Here is a 23,874-nt window from a genome sequence, read left to right as displayed (position 1 = left end):
GTCTTCATCCTCCACATGTATGAGTGTCTCTGCAGGGGGTGCCTTGTGTTAGTGCCCTTGACCTTGCTTCAGGAAGAGGGTGGAGAAGATGGGGGCTAGACGGGCTGTGGGTGTATAGGTCCCATCCAACTAAGTTTCTCTTCCCCAGCTCCTGGCCTTTGTCTCTCACCCAAGAGGTATCTAGGCCCACAGAGACTAGGCTATGGAAGAGTTGACCAGGTCCAAGAGATTTTCATAGACTTTTAATAATCCTTTCAGTCCAAATTTGATTAGAAGCTGATATTTAACACTTGGTATTTCTAATCTCTTATGCTGCAAAGTAAAGCATTTCTTGCTAGTAAAAGTATATAGTTAAGGTCAGTCATTATAAAATACAACTACTACTTGAACTTAGGTATCCTTCTTTCAAAATGCTATCTGGAGAGCTAGGTTGCAATTTGTAATGCATTCTGTGTCATGATGATTTTGGACACACAGTAAAATCCTTTTCTCTGTCTTGGTGCATCATTAAAAAATTACACAAGGATAATTACAATAAAGGTATTAAAGGCCCCGGGCTCCACTCCACTCTCTCCCTCTCTCAGAGGGAGTTCCAAGGAAAGCGAACCCATGAAGAGGGCCAGAGGGCAAAGACCTAGGCCCTCTCACCACCAGCTAGGAGAGGGAGTTTGAAAGCCTGCCAACCCAGCCCTGAAGGAGCCTTCCTGTGGCTTCAACCTCAAGAGGCCCTGAGCCACACCCACGCTGCTAAGATGCTCCCACAGTGCACAGAAACTGTGGACTATCATCAAACGCTCACTGCAAAGCTTCTAAGCTTTGTACTGATTGGCTACATAGCAGTACTTAATGAATGTGCTCCTGTATGCTCTCTCAGTCCTGACTGACTCTTTGCAACCCCATGCACTGTAGCCAGGTTACACTGTTCACGGTATTTTTCAGGCAAGAATACTGGAGTGGGTTACCATTTCCTCCTCCAGGGGGTCTTCTTGAATCAGGGACCCAACCTGCATTGGAAGACAGATTTTTTTTTTTTTTTTTTTAACCACTGAACTACCTGGGAAGCCTGATTCAAGCCTGATTCTGGCCGGCTACAGAAATGGATATAAAATATATATGCCATGAAACAGATGAAATTATGAAGGCACTTAAAACTCCAAATGAGAATTCTCACAGTAAGATGAATATGAGCATTCACCTAATCTCAATGACTTCAAAACTAGGCTACTTAGGGAATTCTCCAGTGGTCCAGTGGTTAGGACTCCATAGTTCCACTCTAGGAGCCCAGGTTCGATCCCTGATTTGGGAATTAAGATCCATAAGCACTGTGGCAGTGAAAAGAAAAAAGCAGGGGGCAAGAAGGAAAGATTTCCTACAATGACATGATAAATTAAGACACCTGGGCATGAGTGGGTGGAGACAGGTACACTGGCAGTGAGAGATCGGCAACTTAGCCATTGATTGGAGGGAGTCTAGGGTGCTCTGTGAAGGGTCAATGGAGGTGTTGACTACCCCCAGAACTGGTCATTTAATTAAGCAGACAGGATTGTCTTTGTAGGCAATGGAAATTGACAAGTAAAATGCACAATTCTGTTCATGCTGATTGTGCATTTTCATTCCAATGGTATCAAAAACATCATTTCCATTTAGAGTACACTAAAATCTGGGAGACAGAGATCAACTGTAATCCAGGGAGTGTAGGTCAAAAGCAATCTGAGGAATCCCATATGAATCACAAAGCTCCAAACTGGTCCAAGAATTAACATACTTGGGAGAGGAGAAAAGCTTTTTTAAAAATTTTAATTGGAGGCTAATTACAATATTGTCGTGGTTTTTGCCATACATTGACATGAATCAGCCATGGGTGTACATGTGTCCCCCATCCTGAACCTCCTCCCACATCCCTCCTCATCCCATCCCTCAGGGTCATCCCAGTGCACCAGCCCTGAGCACCCTGTCTCATGCATCGAACCTGGACTGGTGATCTATTTCACATATGATAATATCCATGTTTCAATGCTATTCTCTCAAATCATCCCACCCTCACCTTAAATCATGTTAACAAGCAGGGTCCCCCTGCAGGGTCCTTTGATTCCATTAAACAGCTTAAATGCTGAGGTTCTTGGGTATATTTGTTGTTATCATTATTACATTTTTTATTACTCCATTATTCATATATATGTGTACATTTTAGTCTTTGAAATTTGCTTGATGTCACATTACATCCTGACAGTGTGAGACTTTACTCCAACCCCTAACTCTGGAAAATAGCCAACATAAAAGAACTCCTTTTCTTCTTTTCTGTAGAAGGAGACCGCTTACTTGCTAAGAACTACGCTTCCTCTTTAATTTCAGTAAGACTCAGGATAGCCCAGTTGTTTACTTCAGAAACAGCAAGAAAGAAATCGTCCAACTCCCCATCCATTGCCTTATGAACAATTACTGTTCCTCTTTTAGATCTGTGGATGAAAAGTTAACATGATTTCATCAAAATTTACTTAAGCTTTTCTCCTCTCCCAAGTATGTTAATTTTTGGACCACTTTGGAGCTTTGTAATTCATATGGGACTTTGCCTAACTTGTTATACCTAACTTGTTTATATCCCTGGGTATAAAAGCTAAGTTTTCAACTTGACTTTTGAGGTTTTACAACTTCAGTTGCCACCATTCTATTTGAAGAATATTTCTTTTTTTTGACCACCCACCAGGCAGCATAGCTTGTGGGATCTTAGTTCCCCTTCCCAGACCAGGCACTGAACATGCACCGCCTGCACTGGACGTGTGGAGTCTTAACCACTAGACTGCCAGGGAAGTCCTGCTAGTCACAGTATTGTGCAATAATTTCAGAAATTGGTATTGCTCTACATTTGTTCCTGCCTAAAGGGAAATGTTTTTTTATCTATCATAATTGTGACCTATTTTTTTTCAGTAAATACAACTTCATCTTGGATAATCTTTCTTGAAGAATTATGTGGTAATCAGTGAACCTGCATCTTATTTAAATATTCATTCTTTGGTAATATTGACCTATGAGATAAAGATACAAGCATACTTTGGAAATACCTCAAATGCAGTTCCAGAGAATGACAATAAAGTGAATCACAGAATAAAGTAGGTCACTCAAATTTTTTATATTCACACTACATATAAAAGTTCTTCTTTGGACTATAAAGTATGCAATAGAAATATCTAAAACAATTTTTCAAATTTATCAACCAATTCATTTCCTGCACTGGGTCCTAGTCACTGATGATGTAGCAAGAAATAAAATATGCTGCCAAAAAAATAATAAAATAAAATACGCTGCCTTCAGGAGGTTATATTCTATAAGGGAATGTCAGCAATCATTAAGTAAGATATGACTCTAGTAATGAATTAATACAATGACAGAAAGAGAAGCTGACTTAATTTGAACAATGTGTTGAGGAAGTGCTCATATGATAAGAGAACATCTGAACAAAATCCTTAATTAATTTAAAGAGCCTGTGATTCAAAACCACATGGAGATCATGAGAAAAAGGATGATGTTGGAAGTTCATAAAAGCAAGAACACAAATTGTGACCTGGAGTACCTAAAAGAGCACAGAGCTTTGGATCCATTTACAATTCTTGAATGGAAACAGAAGAAGAGAATAAATCTATTTATTTAAGGCACTCAGTTTGTAGTAACTGGTACAGCAGAAATGGAAAATTTAGTATGGGGTACGTAGAAAAGCAAAACACAGTTTTCCAGAAACATTCTCATCTCATCAAGTGTCTATGGTCCTTGCACTACAGTTGATGTGATGTTGCAGTTCTACAAAGTACTCTAATAAAGCCAAAGATGTGGACACCTGTAAAAGCCTTGACACTTCACCACAATGTTCAATGTTCAAAATCATGGAACACCTGCAGGAACATTTTAGGCTTAAAGGCACACTGAAGAATTCGCCACTCATTACATTTGAAAGGTTTCTCTCCAATATGAATTATCTGGCATGTTATAAGGTATGAATTTTGACTAAACATATAGAGATGGTCATTAAACTCGTAAGGTTTCTTCCCATTACAGATAATCTGGTTGTGAGTGAGTCTATATGCAAAAAAACTTTACAACACTCATGATATTTATACAGTTTCTTCCCGTTATGAATTCTCCAATGAATTGTAAGGTGTGAATTTTCAGATTTGAATTTTTTTTGAAGTTTGAATTTTGAAGACCTTCCCACATATAGCACAATCACATGGTGTTTCTTTTTTCCTTTTTTTTTTTTTTTAACATGGTGTTTCTTAAGTTGGATTTTCTGATGTGTGGTAGGGTTGAGATCTGAGTAAAGGCTTTTCAACACCTAACAAATTTGCAACATTTCTATTCATTATGTGGACTTCCCTGGTGGCTCATTAGGTAAAGTAAGATCCCCTAGAGACGGAAATGTCTACCCATTCCAGTATTCTTGCCTAGAGATCCCATGGACAAAGGAGCCTGACAGGCTACACGACTGTAGCAACTATCACTTTCACTTATTCATTATGCAATCTGTGATGAATTCGAAAACATTGTTTGTAACCAAAGCCTTTGCCACACTGATCAGATTTTTAAGGTTTCTCTCCAGTATGAATGGACTGATGACGGATGAGGGTTGATCTACTGCTGAACGTCTTACCACACTCATTACATTTGTAAGGTTTCTCTCCAGTATGAATTCTCTGATGAACTACGAGGTTTGAATTTCTATTAAAGGCTTTGCCACACTCACTACATTTGTAAGGTTTCTCTCCAGTATGAATCCTCTGATGAGCTGCAAGGCTTCCTTTCAGACTAAACAGCTGGCCACACTGATTACAGTTGTAAGGTCTGTCACCCTTATGAATCGTTTGATGACGCACCAGGTTGGATTTTTGATTAAAGAACTTTCCACACTCATTACATTTGTAAGGTTTGTCTCCAGTATGGACATGTTGATGCCGTATAAGGGTTACCTTCTGACAAAAGAACTTGCCACACTCATTACACCTGTAAGGTTTCTGTCCAGTATGGACATGTTGATGCCGTATAAGGGCAGTTCTGTGATGAAAGTATTTGCCACACGTGTTACATTTGTATGGTGTCACTGCAGTCTGAATTTGTTGATGCCTTGTAACAGTTTCCTTATCACAAAAGACCTTGCCACATTCATTAAATTTGTGAGGTTTCACTCCAGTATGAGTACTCAGATGAGTTTTAAGATGTGCTTTTTGACCGAAGACTTTGCCACATTCATTACATTTGTGAGGTTTCACTCCAGTATGAGTACTCAGATGAGTTTTAAGATGTGCTTTTTGACCAAAGACTTTGCCACATTCATTACATTTGTAAGGTTTCTCTCCAGTATGAATTCTTTGATGAACTGCAAGGTCTTTATTTTGATCAAAGACTCTGCCACATACATCACATTTAAATGGTTTTCTTCCAGTATGTTTTATCATATGTCTCCAGAGGCCTGAGGAATACCGAAAGGTTTTTCCACAGACATTGCATTTGTAAGGTGTCTCTCCAGTATGAACTCTCTTATGACATGTAAGATATGAATTGTGATTAAAACTCTTGCCACACACATTACATTTATAAGGTTTCTCTCCAGTATGAGTTCTCCGATGAATTTCAAGGTGTGAATTTCGACTAAAGATCTTTCCACAGAAGTCACATTTACGCAATTTCTTTCCTGTATGGATTATCTGATGTCTACTGAAGTCTGAGCCCTTAAAAAAGATTTTTCCACTCTCATTACATTTGTAAGGTCTTTCCCTGTGTGCTACCTGGTCTTGTGTCAATATTGAAGGATGTATAAAATCACTCCCATATACATTAGAAATGTTGGATTGGCCAGAAGGAGAAATTTCCTGAGATAGTGAAAATGACGTACTACTCTTCATGTTGTCATCAGCTTGATGAAATTCATCAATTGTTTGTCTACTCTGAAACGTGCACAGTGCATCCCAAGAGCTTAATGCAAGTATATTTGCAATCAGCTTCTTTTCTGTATCCTCTCCACTGGGTTGAACTCTTCCATAAGTGACACCTTCATTATGGAATGTAGAGATATTTCTATAATTTCTTTCATCATCTCTCCACTGACACCCGAGGTCACACATACTTTCCTGTAATTCTTGAGGGTAAAAATGCTTGATTTCATGGCTTTCATGGTTTCCCAACATCACTGTTTGGTATCTTTCTCCTATATCAATGTTTGCTTTTGGTTGTGATTTCTTGATCATGTGTATATGAGAGATAGCTACAAGATATAAAGAATCACAGATATATTACTACAGTGTATGAATAAATATTTTTTCAACCACAATGTTAAAAATTTTTAGGAAAACTAAAGAATAAGATTCTTCACTATAGAAACAGTGGTTACCCATAGTTCAAATCAAGCCTAGGGTAGTCTATTTTCAAACACACAAGGACATAACATTCAAATTGGAAAAACTTATATTAGCTCTCAAAAATAAAGGTACTTTTCCACCATAACCACAAAACCCAAAGAAATTAAAGAGTAAAAATACAAACACTAGGAGTTTAGAAAGGAAATCATAGGAGATGCAAGAAGTGAGTTGGGTAACACTCTTATTCAGGAATCCCTCTTCAAAATGGTTTGAGTCATCGCAGCTGCACATAGTAAGTTGTATCCTGAGAAAGTTGTCCAAGGGATGAAACGAAATCATTTTTACAGTGTGAGTAATACGAAAGGTGGAGTGATGGGTGAAGGAAAACTTGGAAACCGGGGGAGATCAGGAGACCAATTAAAATATGTGAGTAAAGGTTAGTGTTTCTATCTGCATCAAGGGAACATGAAAAGAAAGAGTAAGACAGATAAAGGGTCTGAGTAGGTTTCAGGGAATAATAAACAGAGGATATCACGGCTTATGACTGTATATACGTGTGAAAAACTTTAAGTACAGGCAACTAAAAATACTGAGGTTAAAAGGAAAAAAGAATTGGTTTAACTATTCCATTTTTAACTATGGAAATTATATTATGGGTATGTAGCCAAAATGAAAGAGATTTAAAAAGAGAAGAGAATGGGATATTTCAGATATAAAGCACGTATACATCTATTACATTATTTGCTAAGTAGGTTATCAAGTTCAATATTCCATAAGCCCCATTTCCAGGCATATTTTCACAAAGAACAGATATAATGTTGTATGAGATGTCTAAGAATGATCTTTGTTGAAACCTGAAGGAAACACTAGAATAAGACCATCAAAAGGAAATAGATGTGTTTTTTCTGTACACAAACATACAGATAGAATAAAAATATCCTGGGTGTTTTTAACAACAAAGATGGACCATGAAGGTATATGCTCAGTAAAAATAATTCAGAGGAAAAAAAGTACACAATTATTCCAAATATGTATAAAGTTAATTTAGAAAAAACACATGAAAAAATAAGAGGCAAACTAAGAGCAATATAAAACAGTTGTTAACAAACTCAGGGGGTTAGTAGAATGGGGGATATTACTAAAAGAAATAAATGTACAGTTCTTAAAGAGTTCTACAAATCTAATGTACAGCATGGTAATGATAGCTATCACTACTATATTACATGCTTAAAAGTTAATAAGACACTAAACCTTAAACATCTCACCACTACTCAGAAAAAAGAATTATGTCACAGATGAATACATTAAGTAACCTACCAAGGTAGTTACAATGGAACTATCAAAACATTACACTATAGGTCTTAAACTAACACAATGATAAACATTAATTAAATTTCAATAAACCAGAGAAAAAGAAAAAATAAGCACATAGACAAAACAGTCCTGGTTTATCAACTGAACAGAAATAAATTGAAGGAAAAAATGATAATAAAAATTCAACCCAAATAAAAACTGTTAGGCATACACAATATACCTAAGCTAGCAGAAGTTAGAAGAAAAAACTGGATTAGAGTTCAATGAAATAGCAAATAATAACTACATAAAATTGTAACACCACAAGTTGGTTCTTTGAAAAGAATAACAAAACTGACAAACCCTTATGTAGAATAACTTACAAAAGGAATGAAGACTCAAATTACTGAAATTAGAAATGAGAAAGACAACATTACAACTGACTCAACCGAAATCAAGAAAATTAGAAGGAAACACTAAGAAAATTCTATGTGTAGGTAATGGATAAAGTAGAACAAATGAATAAATTCCTAGAGAATAACAACCTACCAAGATACTATTAGAACCACGAAGAAATTAAGATCTGTACAAACTAGTCATGGAAAGGAGATGGAATCGTTAATCAAAAACCATCGTGAGGCAAGTCACATACATTCACTGCACAATTGCAGACAACACTTCAAAACAGCTAAGGTCAATCTTCCTTAAACTTTTCCAGAAAACACAGAAGAAAAAGGAAACGTTACAATTCCTCTAATACCAAAGCCAGTCAAAGACACAAGAAAACCACAGACCAAAATTTCTAATAATCAAGCAAAAATCATCAATAAAAGTAAACTAAAATTAACACCACACTAAAAGGATTATATGCAACCATAAGGTGATATATTCTTGAAATGTAAGAATGGTTCAAAATATGCAAAGTTTCAGTGTAAAAAAGTATATTAATGGAATGAAACAAAAAGTAAAACTAAAAAGTAACTAAAGTAACTAAAAAAAAAAAGTAACTAAAGTAACTCAACTAATGCAGTAAAAAGCATTTGACACAAGTTAACAGCTTTTCATAATAAAACACTTGATAAACAAAGAATTTAAAAAGCTATGGCAGCACCCTAAAGGACAAATCCTATACAAAGACAGAAAGACATGTACATTCTAAACTAAAAACATGTCAAAAATATATTAGAAAAGACAATTGACACAAAGACATCCTAAACTCAAGGATTTGAAGTCAATATTCTCAAGATGTCAGTGTTAACCAAAGCAATCAACAGATTCAACAGTAAATCAACTGTTTAGTAAAATCAATAGTATTTCTTGAAGAAATGACAAACACATCTTACAAATTCATTTGGAATCTCAAAAGATGCTGAAGAGCAAAGTATGCTTAAAAAGAACAAAGCCAGGTCTCACAGGTCTTTATTTCAAAACTTACTCCAGACCTATACTAATAAAACGATGTGGTACAAAGATAAAGACAGAGCAACTGGTGGAATAGTACAGAGACATTAAAAAAAAAAAAAAAAATCTCTCATATTGGTCAAATGTTCTAGAAGGGGGTCAAGACAACTCAAAGGAGGACGAGCAGTCTATTAAAAAAAAAAAAAAAACATGAAGAAAACCAGTTCTCCAAATACACAACAATTTAGCTGGATCATTAACTGACATAATATACAAAACCAATAAGAGACCTAACCAAGCCCAAAATGCATAAAACTCCTAGAAATAAATAAGCAGGAAAAGCTTTATGACATAGCAGTCACCAATGATTTATCACGCATAACATGAAAAGCACCAGTGACAAACCTAAAACAGAAATTTGAACTACCTCAAAATTATAAACTACTGTGCATTAGATCACATTTAGTAGAGTGAAAAATAATCTATGCTATGGCAGAAAATATTTGCAAATGATTTATGTCATAATAAAATATCAAGCATATGTAAACAACTCTAAAAAACTAATCACTGGAATTTCCTGGTGATCGAGTGGTTAAGATTCTACACTTCCAGTGTAGTGGGCATGGGTTCGATCCCTGGTCAGGGAACTAAGATCCCACATGCCACATGGTGAGGCCAAAATATAAATAAATAAGATAAAAATTTTTTAAATAAATAAAAATTTAAAAAGAACTAATCACCAATTCTACCTGGACAAGGCTGGCTTGTCTCCAATCAACCAACCCACACACTGAAAACAGAAAACAACCCCCATAAGTAACATGAAATACATATACTTGATGATTAAAGAAATAAAATCGAGACTACTTATTATGCATAGAAATGTACAAAATGAGAGCAGCAGTGCCAAAAACAAATGATGGTTCATCTCTGAAGGTATCACTCCACCTCATAAGCTGTCTCAGTATTTGTTTGGAGAAGAGGAGGGTCCACATCATGGTTTGTGGGATCTCAGTTCGCTGACTAGGGATGGAACCTGCACCTAACCACTGGAACGAGAGGGAATTCTTAAGCTCTCTCATTAAGATGCTTCAAACCTAAGTGTGGACGTAGAATGGTGCACCCAGGCATCACAAATATGGCATCAACAACAGTTTAGTCAATATCCTCGCATGAGAATGTGGACTTGGACGATGTTATCTCTAGAAAAAATTCTCAAACCATTTCTTGAGGATCAAAACAGGTGGTCACTAGGGGCTTCCCTGCTGGCTCAGTAGTAAAGAATCCACTTGCCAAAGTAGGAGATACAGGTTCAAACTCTGATCCAAGGAGATCTCACGTGACAGGGAGAAAATAAGGCCCTGAGCTACAACTATGGAGCATGTGCTCTCAAGTCCAGGAGCCAAAACCATGAAGCCCTGACAGTTTAGAGCTCATGCTCTGTAACAAGAGAAGATTGCACATCACAATTAGAGTAGCCCCCCCTTGCTGCATCCAGAGAAAAGACCGCACAGCAACGAAGATCCAAAGAAATAAAAAATAAATTAATTAAATTATTTTTTAAAGAAAAAAATGAGGGAGAGAAAGAAATGTCAACTACTGTGGGTTTTTCCAGAATCTCAACTCTCTGTTCACATGAGACTGAGGACATTACAGGTGGCTCTGGAAAAATCTTTCACAAAATCATCCACTGCCTGCTATGTTTTTGATTCAGAGGGAACAATGTAACATGCAGGTATCATCCAACACTCTTCTAATAAGTACTGAGTCAAAAGCACAGAAGTAGAATACAGAGAATGAAAATATTTTAAAAGTTTCCAGATGGGGGTTAGACATCGAGCGCTGGAAAAACTCCTAACGTGAAGTGGCCAGGTCATCTGAAGGAAGGGCATGTTTAAACTCCTGAGCCTACATCATGAAGGTTTCCATGCCTGAGTCAACATGGCTTTGAGCTCCATTAAGCAAGATAGGGAGTTCCAAAAGGCAAAGAGCAGTAAATGCAAAAATACTCTCCCAACTTTTGGAGGGAAATTATCCTTACCCACAGAGAGCAGGTTCCTGAGGGTCTCCACCATCACGTCCCTGTACAAGGTCCTCTGAGCAGGGTCCAGGCACTCCCACTCCTCTGGAGAGAATTCAATGGCCACATCCTTGAAGGTCAATCTTGCCTTAAGTTTAAAAAAAAAAAGCACTTAACCAAGGGAACAGAAGCAGAGTTCTTACTTGCATATAAAATGAGTAGAGGTGAGAAGATCAAGTTGAAGTAGGTATTGTGACAGAGCCATGTAAAGGTATTTGACGCTACCTCTGTGTCTAATTTAATTTCTCACACTTTATCATAAAGATTACAATATCCTCCAAATAGATACAGGTTTCTCATTTTCTTACAAAATACATGAAATAGATACAAACAAAAATTCAAAGCTGGGCTGTCTATATGAAAGTCTTAGTATGTTCCAGCACTGAGGGATGATCAAAGCTGGATGTGGAGGAGTGTGAGTGATCTTCAGTGATGACAAAGTCTACAGTGTGTTTAAGGAAAACCCAAGATTTTTAATCACAATGATGACAGGAGCAGCAAAGATGAACACCGTTTGAACTTCCTGTCTGAAATACATTACTCTAAATGTTTTACATGTATTAACTTGTCAGCATCACAGCTCATTAAAGACCTATTCTGATCTTGCAGATGAGATCTGGGTCAAAGACACACTGAGAAACTCCAATCAGATCTAGAAGTTAAGGAATCAGAGCAAGCAGCTGAGCTCCTAAGGCTGGACTTTAGAACTGAAGTTTAAAATGAAAGAGTTAAGCAACACACAGAACATTAAAAGTACATTGCCAGACTGTTTCATGGAGAAAACATGAAAAAAGTTCAAGGTGCACATCATAGATTGGCCTAAAAGGTCTTTATACATGTGTGCACACACACATGCACAAGAAATGTTAGGAATTTTATTATTACTTAAACCTTTAATATGATAGGGTAGAAAAAGTTGGAAGCCAGAGATTATGTTAAAAATATAATTGCTAAAGTGCTGCACTCAATATGCCAGCAAATTTGGAAAACTCAGCAGTGGCCACAGGACTGGAAAAGGTCCGTTTTCATTCCAATCCCAAAGAATGCTCAAACTACCGCACAATTGCACTCATCTCACACGCTAGTAAAGGAATGCTTAAAATTCTCCAAGCCAGGCTTCAGCAATACGTGAACTGTGAACTTCCAGATGATCAAGCTGGTTTTAGAAAAGGCAGAGGAACCAGAGATCAAATTGCCAACATCCACTGGATCATCAAAAAAGCAAAAGAGTACCAGAAAAACATCTATTTCTGCTTTATTGATTATGCCAAAGCCTTTGACTGTGTGGATCACAATAAACTATGAAAAATTCTGAAAGAGATGGGCATACCAGACCACCTGACCTGCCTCTTGAGAAATCTGTATGCAGGTCAGGAAGCAACAGTTAGAACTGGACATGGAACAACAGACTGGTTCCAAATAGGAAGAGGAGTACATCAAAGCTGTATATTGTCACCCTGCTTATTTAGCTTATATGCAGAGTACATCATGAGAAACACTGGGCTGGAAGAAGCACAAGCTGGAATCAAGATTGCTGGGAGAAATATCAACAACCTCAGATATGCAGATGACACCACCCTTATGGCAGAAGTGAAGAACTCAAGAGCCTCTTGATGAAAGTGAGAGAGGAGAGTGGAAAAGTTGGCTTAAAGCTCAACATTCAGAAAACTAAGATCATGGCATCTGGTCCCATCACTTCATGGCAGATAGATGGGGCAACAGTGGAAACAGTGGCTGACTTTATTTTTTGGGGCTTCAAAATCACTGCAGATGGTGATTGCAGCCATGAAGTTAAAAGACACTTACTCCTTGGAAGGAAAGTTATGACCAACCTAGATAGCATATTAAAAAGCAGAGACATTACTTTGCCAACAAAGGTCTATCTAGTCAAGGCTATGGTTTTTCCAGTGGTCATGTATGGATGTGAGAGTTGGACTGTGAAGAAAGCTGAGCGCCAAAGAATTGATGCTTTTGAACTGTGGTGTTGGAGAAGAGTCTTGAGAGTCCCTTGGACTGCAAGGAGATCCAACCAGTCCATCCTAAAGGAGATCAGTCCTGGGTGTTCACTGGAAGGACTGATGCTGAAGCTGAAACTCCAATACTTTGGCCACCTGATGCGGAAAGCTGACTCACCGGAAAAGACCCTGATGCTGGGAGGGACTGGGGGCAGGAGAAGGCGATGACAGAGGAGATGGTTGGATGGCATCACCGACTCAATGGACATGAGTGTTAGCAAGCTCGGGGAGGTGGTAATGGACAGGGAGGCCTGGCGTGCTGCAGTCCATGGGGCCGCAAAGAATTTGCGTGACTGAGTGACTGAACTGAACTGAATGCATGCACACACATCAACACTAAATTAATAAAAATGAGAGGAGTGTATTTTTCAGATGTTTTCCTCATCACTTTTATTCATGTGCATTCAGGATCTTCCAGACAATGAAAATGACTGTAGGATCAACTGTACTCAACTGCATTTGTCAACATGATTTTATAATAGGCTACTGAAAAACAGTGCGGACATTTTAAAAAGTATACTATTTTAATTCCAACCTCAACAAAGTAACTGTATTAAACATATAATTTTGTCCATTTAAACTTACACAGGAAGGCATTGTTGTTGTCTTTCAGTCACTAAGTCCTCTCCCACTCTTTGTGGCTACATGAACTGCAGCAAGCCAGGCTTCTCTGTCCATCACAATCACCTTGAGTTTGCTCACTCATGTCCATTGAGTCAATGTTGCCACCAACCATCTTGTCCTCTGACCCCTTTTCCTCCTGCCCTCAGTTTTTCCCAGCTCAGGGTCTTTTTCAATGAGTCAGTCTTCAATTCAGGTGGCCAAAGTATTGGAGTTTCAGCTTCAGCATCAGTCCTTCCAATGAATATTCAGGGTTGATTTCCTTTAGGATTGACTGGTTTGATTGCCTTGCTGTCCAAGGGACTCTCTAGAGTCTTCTCCAACACCACAGTTCAAAAGCATCAATTTTTCAGATGCTCAGCCTTCATCACGGGCCAACTCTCACATCCATACGTGACTACCAGAAAAAACACAGCTTTGACTATATGGACCTTTGCTGGCAAAGTGTTGTCTCTGATGTTTAAAACACTGTCTAGGTTTGACATAGCTATTCTTTTCCAAGAAGCAAGCATCTTTTAATTTTGTGGCTGCAGTCACTGTCTGCATTGATTTTGGAGCCCAAGAAAATGAAATCTGACATTTCTCCTATCTATTGGTCATGAAGGGATAGGATCGGATGCCATGATCTTCGTTTTTGACTGTTAACTTTTAAGCCAGCTTTTTCACTCTTCTCTTTCACCTTCAACAAGAGGCTCTCTGGTTCCTCTTCACTTTCTGCCATTAAAGTGGTATCATCTGCGTATCTGAGGTTGTTGATGTTTCTCCTGGCAATCTTGATTTCAGTTTGTGATTCATCTAGCCTGGCATTTCGCATGATGTATGCTGCATATAAGTTAAATAAGCAGGGTGACAATATACAGTATTGACATACTCCTTTCCCAATTTGAACCAGTCCATTGTTCCATGTCTCATTCTAAGTGTTGCTTCTTGTCCTGCATACAGGTTTCTCAGGAGGCAGGTAAGGTGGTCTGGTACTTCCATCTCTTTAGGAATATTCCAGTTTGTTGTGATTCACACAGTCAAAGGCTGTGTGTTATAGTCAATGAAGCACAGTTTGTTTTTTGTTTTTTTTTGGAATTTCCATGCTTTTTCTATGACCCTTCGTACATTGGCAATTTGATCTCTAGGTCCACTGCCTTTTCTCAATCCAGCTTATATGAAATGTTCCCTTGGTAACTCCAATTTTCTTAAAGAGATCACTAGTCTTTCTATTCTATTGTTTTCCTTATTTCTTTGCATTTGTCACTGAAGAAGGCTTTCTTTCCTCTCCTTGCTATTCTCTGGAACTCTGCATTCAAGTGAGTATATCTTTCCCTTTCTCCCTTTCTCTTTCTCGCTTCTCTTCTTTTCTGAGCTCTTTGTAAGGCCTCCTCAGGCAACCATTTTGCCTTCTTGCATTTCTTTTTCTTGGGGACGGTTTTGGTCATCACCTCCTGTACAATATTATGTACTTCCACTCACAGTTCTTCAGGTAATCTGTCTACCAGATCTAATCACTTGAATCTATTCATCACCTCCACTGTATAATCATAAGGGATTTGACTTAGGTCATAATTGAATGGCCTATAGGTTTTCCCTACTTTCTTCAATTTAAGTCTGAATTTTGCAATAAGGAGCTCATGATCTGAACCACAGTCAGCTTCAGGTCTTTTTACTGCTGACTGTATAGAGCTTCTCCATCTTTGGCCACAAAGAATATAATCAATCTGATTTCAGTATTGGCCATCTGGTGATGTTCATGTGTAGAATCATCTCTTGTGTTGTTGGAAGAGAGTGTTTGATATGACCATTGTGTTCTCTTGACAAAACTCTGTTAGCCTCTGCCCTGCTTCATTTTGTTCTCCAAGGCCAAACTTGCCTAATAGTCCAGGTATCTCTTGACTGACTACTTTTGCATTCCAGTCCCCTATGATGAAAAGGACATCTTTTTTTGGTGTTAGTTCTAGAATATCCTGTAGATCTTCATAGAACAATTCGACTTCAGCTTCTCCAGCATTACAGGTTGGGGCATAGACTTGGATTACTGTGAGGTTGAATGGTTTGCCTCAGAAACAAACCGAGATCATTCTGTTATTTTTGAGATTGCAACCAAGTACTGCATTTCAGGGCTATTGTTGACTATGAGGGTTACTCCATTTCTTCTAAGGGATTCTTGCCCACAATAGTAGATTAAATGGTCATCTGAAATTCACCCATTCTGGTCCATTTTAGTTCACTGATTCCTAGAATGTTGATGTTCACTCTTCTCATCTCCTGTTTGACCACTTCCAATTTATCTTGATTCACTGGACCTAATATTCCAGGTTCCTATGCAATATTGTTCTTTACAGCATTGGACTTTACTCACCACCAGATACAACCACACCTGGGCATTGTTTCAGCTTCAGCTCAGCCTCTTCATTCTTTGTTTTGCTATTTCTCTACTTTAACCCAGTAGAATATGGGCACCTACCAACCTGGAGAGTTCATCTTTCAGTGTCATATCTTATTGCCTTTTCATACTGTTCATGAAGGTCTCAAGGCAAGAATAGTGAAGTGGTTTGCCTTTCCTTTATCCAGTGGATGTTTTGTCAGGCCCTAACTAGCAAGGACATGCCCTTCAGCCACTCAGTGTAGCTGGATGACATGCCTGGTGCCCTGGCAGTCCCACTGCTGGTCCCTGTTGAGCATTTAAACATTCACTGGCTGTCAGGATTCTCTCAACGTGTGACCAGGGGTTCAGGCAAAGGCCCTGCTGGAGTGGCTGGGAAAGGAGTCCAGGAAGGGCTGGAGTTGACATTAGATGACACCTAGGAGTGCAGGGCACCCTGGCCTCACTGCTGCCATTGGCCACCCTGGAGCCCTCCAATGCCCAGGAGTGGCTGGCCTCCCTGGGGTCCATCCACAGACTGGGAGTCACTGTCCAGTGTAGAGACGATCTGCTGCCCTCCACTGTCTGCCAGTTGAGCTGATCAGCTGCACTTGAGTCCACCGTACCCAGGCTTTTCTGCTGCCACTGGTGGACCTAGGGCCAATCTGCTGCCACTGCAGGTGCCATACTTGGAAATGGGGGCACTGGTTGCTACCCTGCTCCAGCCTCTGTCTCTGGGGTGATCTTTGTGAAGCCCATGGCCGTGGCCATGTTATCCCACAGTTGTCTTAACCAAAAGACATTAATAAAGGCCAAAGAGTTTGTTTTTGGCAGTAATTAACTTTGATTCAAATTTGGAAAAGTTATTACTATTACACATTATTTGTAGATTAATAACAAAATTAGCACCATAGTAAAATAAAATCTTGTTGGATGATTTAAAATCATGACAAAAAGAAAACAAAAACAACATGGAAAAAAATATATTGTTATCAACCAAGAATATTTCACCAAACATCATGATCAGAAGGAAACACTTGAAGAATTCTCGCTGAAGTGACAGTGGAATGGAAGGGGCTGGCCAGGGGGCCTGCCTGCCTCTCACCAGTGTGCCTGAGCAGGGACCACTGGAGAAAGTGACAGGAGGAAAACAGAGTGGGAGCAAGACACACAGAGAGCATGTCAGAGCTGGAACTGTGAACATTCACAAGTCTAAGGTGAAAAGTGAAAGGATGGAAAAAGATATTCAGTCCTTAAGAGACTTGGGTTACTGTACAATATCAGACAAAAGACAAAATAATCCAAGGAAAAACCTAACGAAAAAAACAAAATATATTATGAAATGGGAAAAGGTAAATTTACCAAGAAAATACAACAATTACAAATATGTATATATCTAACATCAGAGTTCCCCTGAAAATGAAGATCTTAACAGAAGTAAAAATGGAAATAGATAATAGCACAACATTAGTGTCAGACTTCACTACCTGAGTTTTACCAGTGCATGGAAACCAAAAGATCAACAAGGAAACTGAGCACCTATACAACACTGTAGAATGACTGTACCTAACAAACATGTACAGAACATTTCACTCAACAACAGCAGAAATCCCATCCTTCTCCAGCACATCTTGAAACCTTCTCCATTTCACAGACCACATGCTAGACCACAAAACAAAGCTCAACAAATATATGAAGGCTGAGAACATAAAAAGTATCTTCTAAAAAAAAGAAGAGTATCTCCTTTAACCACAGTGAAATGATACTAGAAATAAACAGCAGAAGGAAAACAGGAAAAGCTTCCAAAAGTGGAAAGTAAGCAGTTTATTGTTTAAGAAGGAATGAGTCAAAGAAGAAATCACAGGGAAAATTGTCAAGTATGTGAATGAAAGTAAAAACACAGCCTATCAAATTTATTAACAGGTAGTCAAAGATGCAGTAGTGGGGAAGTCCACACTGCTAAATCCTTACAACCACAAAAGAGAAAGATGCACACTCTGCATTACTCTTCAAGAAACTACTGAACCACCTAGCCAGAGCAATTGGAAAAGGAAAAAAAAAAAAAAAAAATCCAAGTTATCTAAACTGAAAAGAAAGCAAAATTACCTTTTATTTTGTAGGTGACAAGATTTTATATATAGAACCCAAAAGAGATTACAGAAGAAAACTGACTACTCCAAGAACATTAAGGACATTCCCAGTGGTCCAGTGGTAAAGAATCCACCTGCCAATCCCTGGTCCAGCAAGATCCGATATGCACTGGGACAACTAACTAGTGAAACCTGCCCACTTAGAGCCTGTGCTCTGCAACAGGAGAAGCAACTGTAATGAAAAGCCCACGTACCACAACTAGCAAGTAGCCTCCAGCTGTCACAACTAGACAAGCCCACTCTCAGCAACAAAGAACTAGCACAGCCAAAAATAAATAAATAAACAAAAATTTACAAAAACCTTAGAAGAGTTGCAGCATAAAATATCTGCAAACCAAAATCAGTTGCACTTCGATACACAATGAACAATGTCAACAGAAAATCAGAGAACAATCCCATAGAATCCTTAGGGAAAAGATCAGCCAACTAGGTGTAAGACCTCTACACTGAAGAGTACAAAACTTTCTAAGAAGTCCCTGGAGATGTATATGAAAGAAACACAACCTGTAATCATGCAGTGGGAACTTTATGTTTTTTAAATGACCAAATTTGGGTGGAAGGGAAGCTCAAGACGTAGTGGATATACACATATCCATGGCTGATTCATGTTGTTGTACGGCAGAAACCAATACATCATTGTAAAGCAATTATCCTCCAATTAAAAATAAAATTTAAAGAATAGAAAAAAAAAAAGAAATCCCTTCACTTGCAACCCAGCAGATAAGACCTAGTATACCCCCCAAATTTTTCAATAGAAATTAAGAGGCCAATCAAACTGATTAAAAACAGATAACACTTCCTTTGCTTAGAAGTAGCAAACTATAAAAATCAAGTCAATAAAGTTTCATTGCAGAATTTTCTTTGCAAAAATGACCAAATTAGGGACTTCCCAAATTAGGGACTTCCCAAATTAGGGTCCAGTGGTTAGGACTCCATGCTTCCCCTGCAGCTGGTGCGATCTACAGATATAAAGAATCCCTATCAAAATTTCAAAGGCAATTTTTGCACTTATAGAAAAATAATCATTCACAAATTTATAGGGAATCTCAAGAGTCAACAAACAGTCAAAAAACTCTTGAAAAAGAAGATGAATACACAGGTATCAGGCAGGATACTTCAGATTCTGTGAAGATTAGCATGTTCAAAGAAGGGCATTTCAAGGACAGACTGAAAACAACTAAGAACATGACTTTACCTGAGAAAGAGCCATTTCTGACTTCTCTTCCTTTTGTTTCCTTCTCTTCCTCTTAGCACAAAAAGGGAGAAAACAAAACATTAGACTAACTGGTAAAATTAGGATTTGTCTGTTAAAATAAAAGACCATTGACAACTTGACCAAGTACCAAGCAAAACTGTCTAAATTTATTTATTACATACCAAAGAGCTTTTCCAATACAAAAGAGAAAGAGAAGAAAGCAGGCAGGCCTCCAAGTTATCTGAAACACATTTTAAAAAGAAACAATTTGTGAATTTTTATCACCTAATAATTGTGGGTCAACATTTTACAAATTTCACAGTATATTAATATTTAGAAAAGAATTACTTGATTATATAAGACCACCAAAGCTTGTTACAGAAGTTAATGTTCAACTTCTAGGGAAGTTGAAACTGAACAAACTAAATTGTTTTTCCGTGCTACAAAACAAATGATATGTAAAGATACAAAAAAAAGTAAGCCCATCACAAAAAAGGACTCTCAATGTTCCTTTTAAGACACCATGCAGTGACAGATTTAATCACTTCTTGCCCCCTTTGTTCTCTCCCTGCTCCTCTGTCCCACGTCAAGAAAAGGGAAGGGGACGACTCACGACTGAGTGGATCAAATCACTGTCCCCTGGAGAAACAGGGTTTGCAAATGGAAGTTATCTTCTGATACGAAGAATTACAGAATGCACAAGACACGAGTTCTGCTATTCTCATCCTCACCTGTACAATTAGAGACATTTTATTACATTCTAAAATAAGAAATCATACATCACAACTTATCGACAACCAAACAACTCACCATCCATTTGCATCCAGTTCCCGCTACCCACCTGCTCGACTAGGTGTTTCCATTTCAGTCGGTTTATCTGTCTCTTTTCTTCCCCTCTGCTCTCCTGCTGGTCCTGTTTCCTCCCTCACATCTGTCCTGCCCCACTCTGTAAACTGTTCCCCTCGACATGCTTGGTCTCTGCACCCTTTCTGACGGTCCTCCATCTGTGTTTCTGCCTCTTTCTTCCCCTTCCCTGCTCTCTCTCTGCCCTCCAGTTACACCCCTTCTCCCTCTGTTCCACTCCCCTTCTCCCCCTCTTCCACTCCCCTTCTCCCCCCTTCTCTGACACTCCAGGTGGTGATGCGTCCTTCCTGCTTTCTCTTCCTCTTGTGGTCACACTTGATCCTCCTTCTCTCCCAGCACCATGCTGCTCTGCAACCCAAGTGTCCAGCTCTTTCATCTTCTCACCCCACTCTGTGTGAAGTGTCTCTCCTTTGGTGCCCCTGCCCCACTGCTGATCCAAGGCCCCTCTATGTTACTGTCAGCTACAAACTGGCACTTGCCATCTACCTACATGCCAGTAGTCATGTACAGAAGTATGAGTTGGATAATAAAGAAAGCTGAGGGCCAAAGAATTGATGCTTTTGAACTGTGGTCCTGGAGAAGACTCTTGAGAGTCCCTTGGACTGCAAGAGGATCAAACCAGTCAGTCCAAAGGGAAACCAACCCTGAATATTCATTGGTAGGACTGATGCTGAAGCTCCATTACTTTGGCCAGCTAATGTGAAAGCCAACTCACTGGAAAAGACTGGGATGCTGGGAAAGATTGAAGTCAAGAGGATAAGGGGGTGGCAGAGGATGAGACAATTAGACAGTGTCACTGACTCAATGGACATGAGTTTCGCAAGATGATGGACAACAGGGAACCTGATGTGCTGCAGTCCATGGAGTCAAAAAGAGTCAGACACGACTTAGGGACTGAAGAACAACAATCTACCTATCTACTTTTACAAGGATTAAATCATGTGCTTTTGCAGGTGTTGATTTTCAATACCCTCTGAAAGGACTTTAGGGTGGAGAACAGAAATAAGACACTCTGCTCAGGAAAAACTGGAAGGCCAGGTCTTCAGATAGATATTTTTAGGAGCCAATTTTATGAGCCCAATTCTTATATCTCTCCATATCTAGAAAAGCACTAAAATACTTAATGGTGATGACTGTTCCTTGTGATTAGCAAAGCTTCACAAGAGTAGAAACCTTCTGAAAAAATATGTGCTTGATTACATGTATTCCCCCTTCACCAAAATCACATATACACTGACCTTGCCCCCTGCCTCTTTGTAGCAGTTTCTCAGAGCTATGTGAAGTTCTGTCTCCTGGACTGCAGTCCTCATTTTGCCCCAAATAAAATTTTACTTGCAAAAATCTAATATTGTGCTTTTTTTTTTTTTTTTTAAGTTGACAGATCCAATCAGTGGAGAATCAGCTTTTAAAATTTTTACTTATTTTATTCACCTGGTATTTTTAATGCTTAACCGCTTTCATTTTACTCTTTGAACAAGTCCCTCAGCCACCCTTTCCATTCCTAGCTATTCTCCATCACTCTTTTCTTGTTCCCAGTTTTTCTAGTTCCCTCAGTTGCTCATTTTTCTGCTTTTCCTGGTCCTCTACATATTTACAGGGATGGCAATTGAATAGGATGCCTGCCTGCGGGAAAAGACTGTCCGTCGGGTGGAATTTGTGACAGAAGAACACTATGTGTCACATGGCTACCCCAGGTCACCTCCGCCTGGGTGGGGAAAGGCTCCCAATGAAGGGGAGGCCTGAGTGGCCAGGGGACCAGCCTGAGAAGGGAGGACAGTGGGGCTGGGAGGGAGGGAGTTCTCAGGAGAGGGGTGGGGTCTCCAGAAGGTCAGAGATAGAGACAGAGTAAAGGGATAAAGCAGGTTAATCCTGGGATTTCCCTGGTGGTCCAGTGGCTAGCAGGGCTTCCCTGGTAGCTCAGACGGTAAAGCGTCTGCCAACAATGCAGGAGACCCGGGTTCGATCCCTGGGTCGGGAAGATCCCCTGGAGAAGGAAATAGCAACCCACTCCAGTATTCTTGTCTGAAAAATCCCATGGACTGAGGAGCCTGGTAGGCTATAGTCCATGGGGTCGCAAAGAGTCGGATAGGACTGAGTGACTTCACTTTCACTTTCCAGTGGCTAGCACTCTGCATTCCCAAAGTAGGGAACTTGGATTTGATTCCTGGTCAGGGAGCTAGATACCACATGCCACAACTAAGACCCAGCACAGCCAAATGAATAAACTTAGAAAAGTTTATCCTAATAAGGGCATTGTCAGTAGGAAAAATAAGGGAGATGCCTGCAAGTCAATGATTACACAAGACACCAGTTTGCTTAACCACAAAACCTAGCAGGGTTACATAGCAATAAACCCACACAATAGAGCACAAGATGAGCCACAAAACAATAAAACAATGGTGGCATGAAACCCATATTGTGCCCAGTGAGCTCATTACGTTAGGACACTCTCTTCGCCCACATAAAAAGCAGTAATTTGTGGATCTAACTTGATCTTGCAGGAACAAGAAAACTCCATTGCCTAACCTGAAGGGGGTTGAAGACGGAAGCAAAAGGTCTACTCAAGAAAGACAAGAAAGGTCTTCTCCTCCCCACTTTTCCTTTCTCAAACTGTAGCCCAGTAAGTCCTCAGGCCACGGCACCCTCTCGCCCACTTGTTAGCCTCACAGAGGGTCCTATTCTAGTATCACTTATCTACCAATTGGCCTGTCGCAAAAGATGAGATATAAAGGACTCTGGCACGGAGCTCTTCAGCACCCCTTCGCGGGAAAAGACACAAACGGTTTCACCAAGTCCAGGTTGAGGTTGAGGAGCGGGCCTCTCCCCGGGTGGGGTGGCCAGTGCTGCAGTCCAGGGGCGAGAGGGCTAAGCTAGGAGGTGAGAGGTGCGAAAGGACCTCGCAAAAGAGGACTTTACATGAGGGTTGAGGCAGTAAAGAGTTTTAAGCAGGATAACTTAGCGAAGGGAGGCATTTACGTGCACCGAAGGCAGAAAGGCAAGGTTAGAGACAAACCTCGAAACGAATTTAAACCCAAAATATCCGACCAGTAAGAGGACCACAAGTTTTACTTGGGGCGGAGGGCCGGGTGCTGAAATTTCAGATCCCTACTCACTCCGAAGACACTGAGGTTTGACTAAAGACGGGGGGGTCCTCGAGGCGCAAATCCACACACAAAACGAAACTCTTACCCTCCAAAGTCCTTCATTCACTCTGGGCTCCGCACTTCCGTTTCCGTAAGAAACTGCGCAAGCGCGGAGTTAGAAGCCGGGCTTCCGGAGGCGGGAGCTTGGCAGTGCACTACCGGCGAGGGGCGTGGCGAAAATGGCGGTAGTTCTACACCGCCAGCAAAGGGGAGGTGGAGAGATGATTCCTCCTCATATCCTCAAAGTGCTCTGCTAACTTACTGTCTTGAACCTTTTGGAGTAAGAGCTTACCGTTGTGTGGATTACTTAGGTGGGAAGCTAATATGAATCTCCCTAACAAGTTGAAAATGGCTTCAATAAAACCTACTGCCAATAGGTTTGCTCCCAAGGCTCAAGCAATTCAGTGGTTGGAAAAGTGGG

General features: G+C 39.7%; 1 protein-coding gene across 6 annotated transcripts in view; it reads right to left on the bottom strand.

Moving 5' to 3' along the window:
• The window catches only part of LOC122689798 (zinc finger protein 160-like), a 33,659-nt gene extending 10,131 nt beyond the window's left edge, over positions 1–23,528 (bottom strand). For 4 of the 6 annotated variants that reach the window (XR_006339926.1, XR_006339929.1, XR_006339928.1 and 1 more), the window contains exon 1: positions 11,077–11,180. Coding sequence is in view for 1 of the 6 variants with exons in the window: in XM_043896534.1 (XP_043752469.1) it covers positions 4,572–6,247; positions 11,077–11,203; positions 19,447–19,461 (1,818 nt within the window). In the remaining 5 variants the exon portion in view is untranslated. Of the gene's footprint in view, positions 1–3,622; positions 6,248–11,076; positions 11,206–19,446; positions 19,498–19,628; positions 19,688–20,059; positions 20,178–23,499 lie in introns of those variants that run through there. The other 2 variants (XM_043896534.1, XR_006339927.1) reach the window with 2 other exon arrangements.
• Positions 23,529–23,874: the final 346 nt, after the last annotated feature.

The sequence above is a fragment of the Cervus elaphus genome, chromosome 4 (genome assembly GCF_910594005.1).
Source record: "Cervus elaphus chromosome 4, mCerEla1.1, whole genome shotgun sequence".
Lineage (NCBI taxonomy): Eukaryota > Metazoa > Chordata > Mammalia > Artiodactyla > Cervidae > Cervus > Cervus elaphus.
The sequence above is the reverse complement of the archived record's forward strand: the minus strand, read 5'-3'. Positions and strand labels throughout refer to the sequence as shown.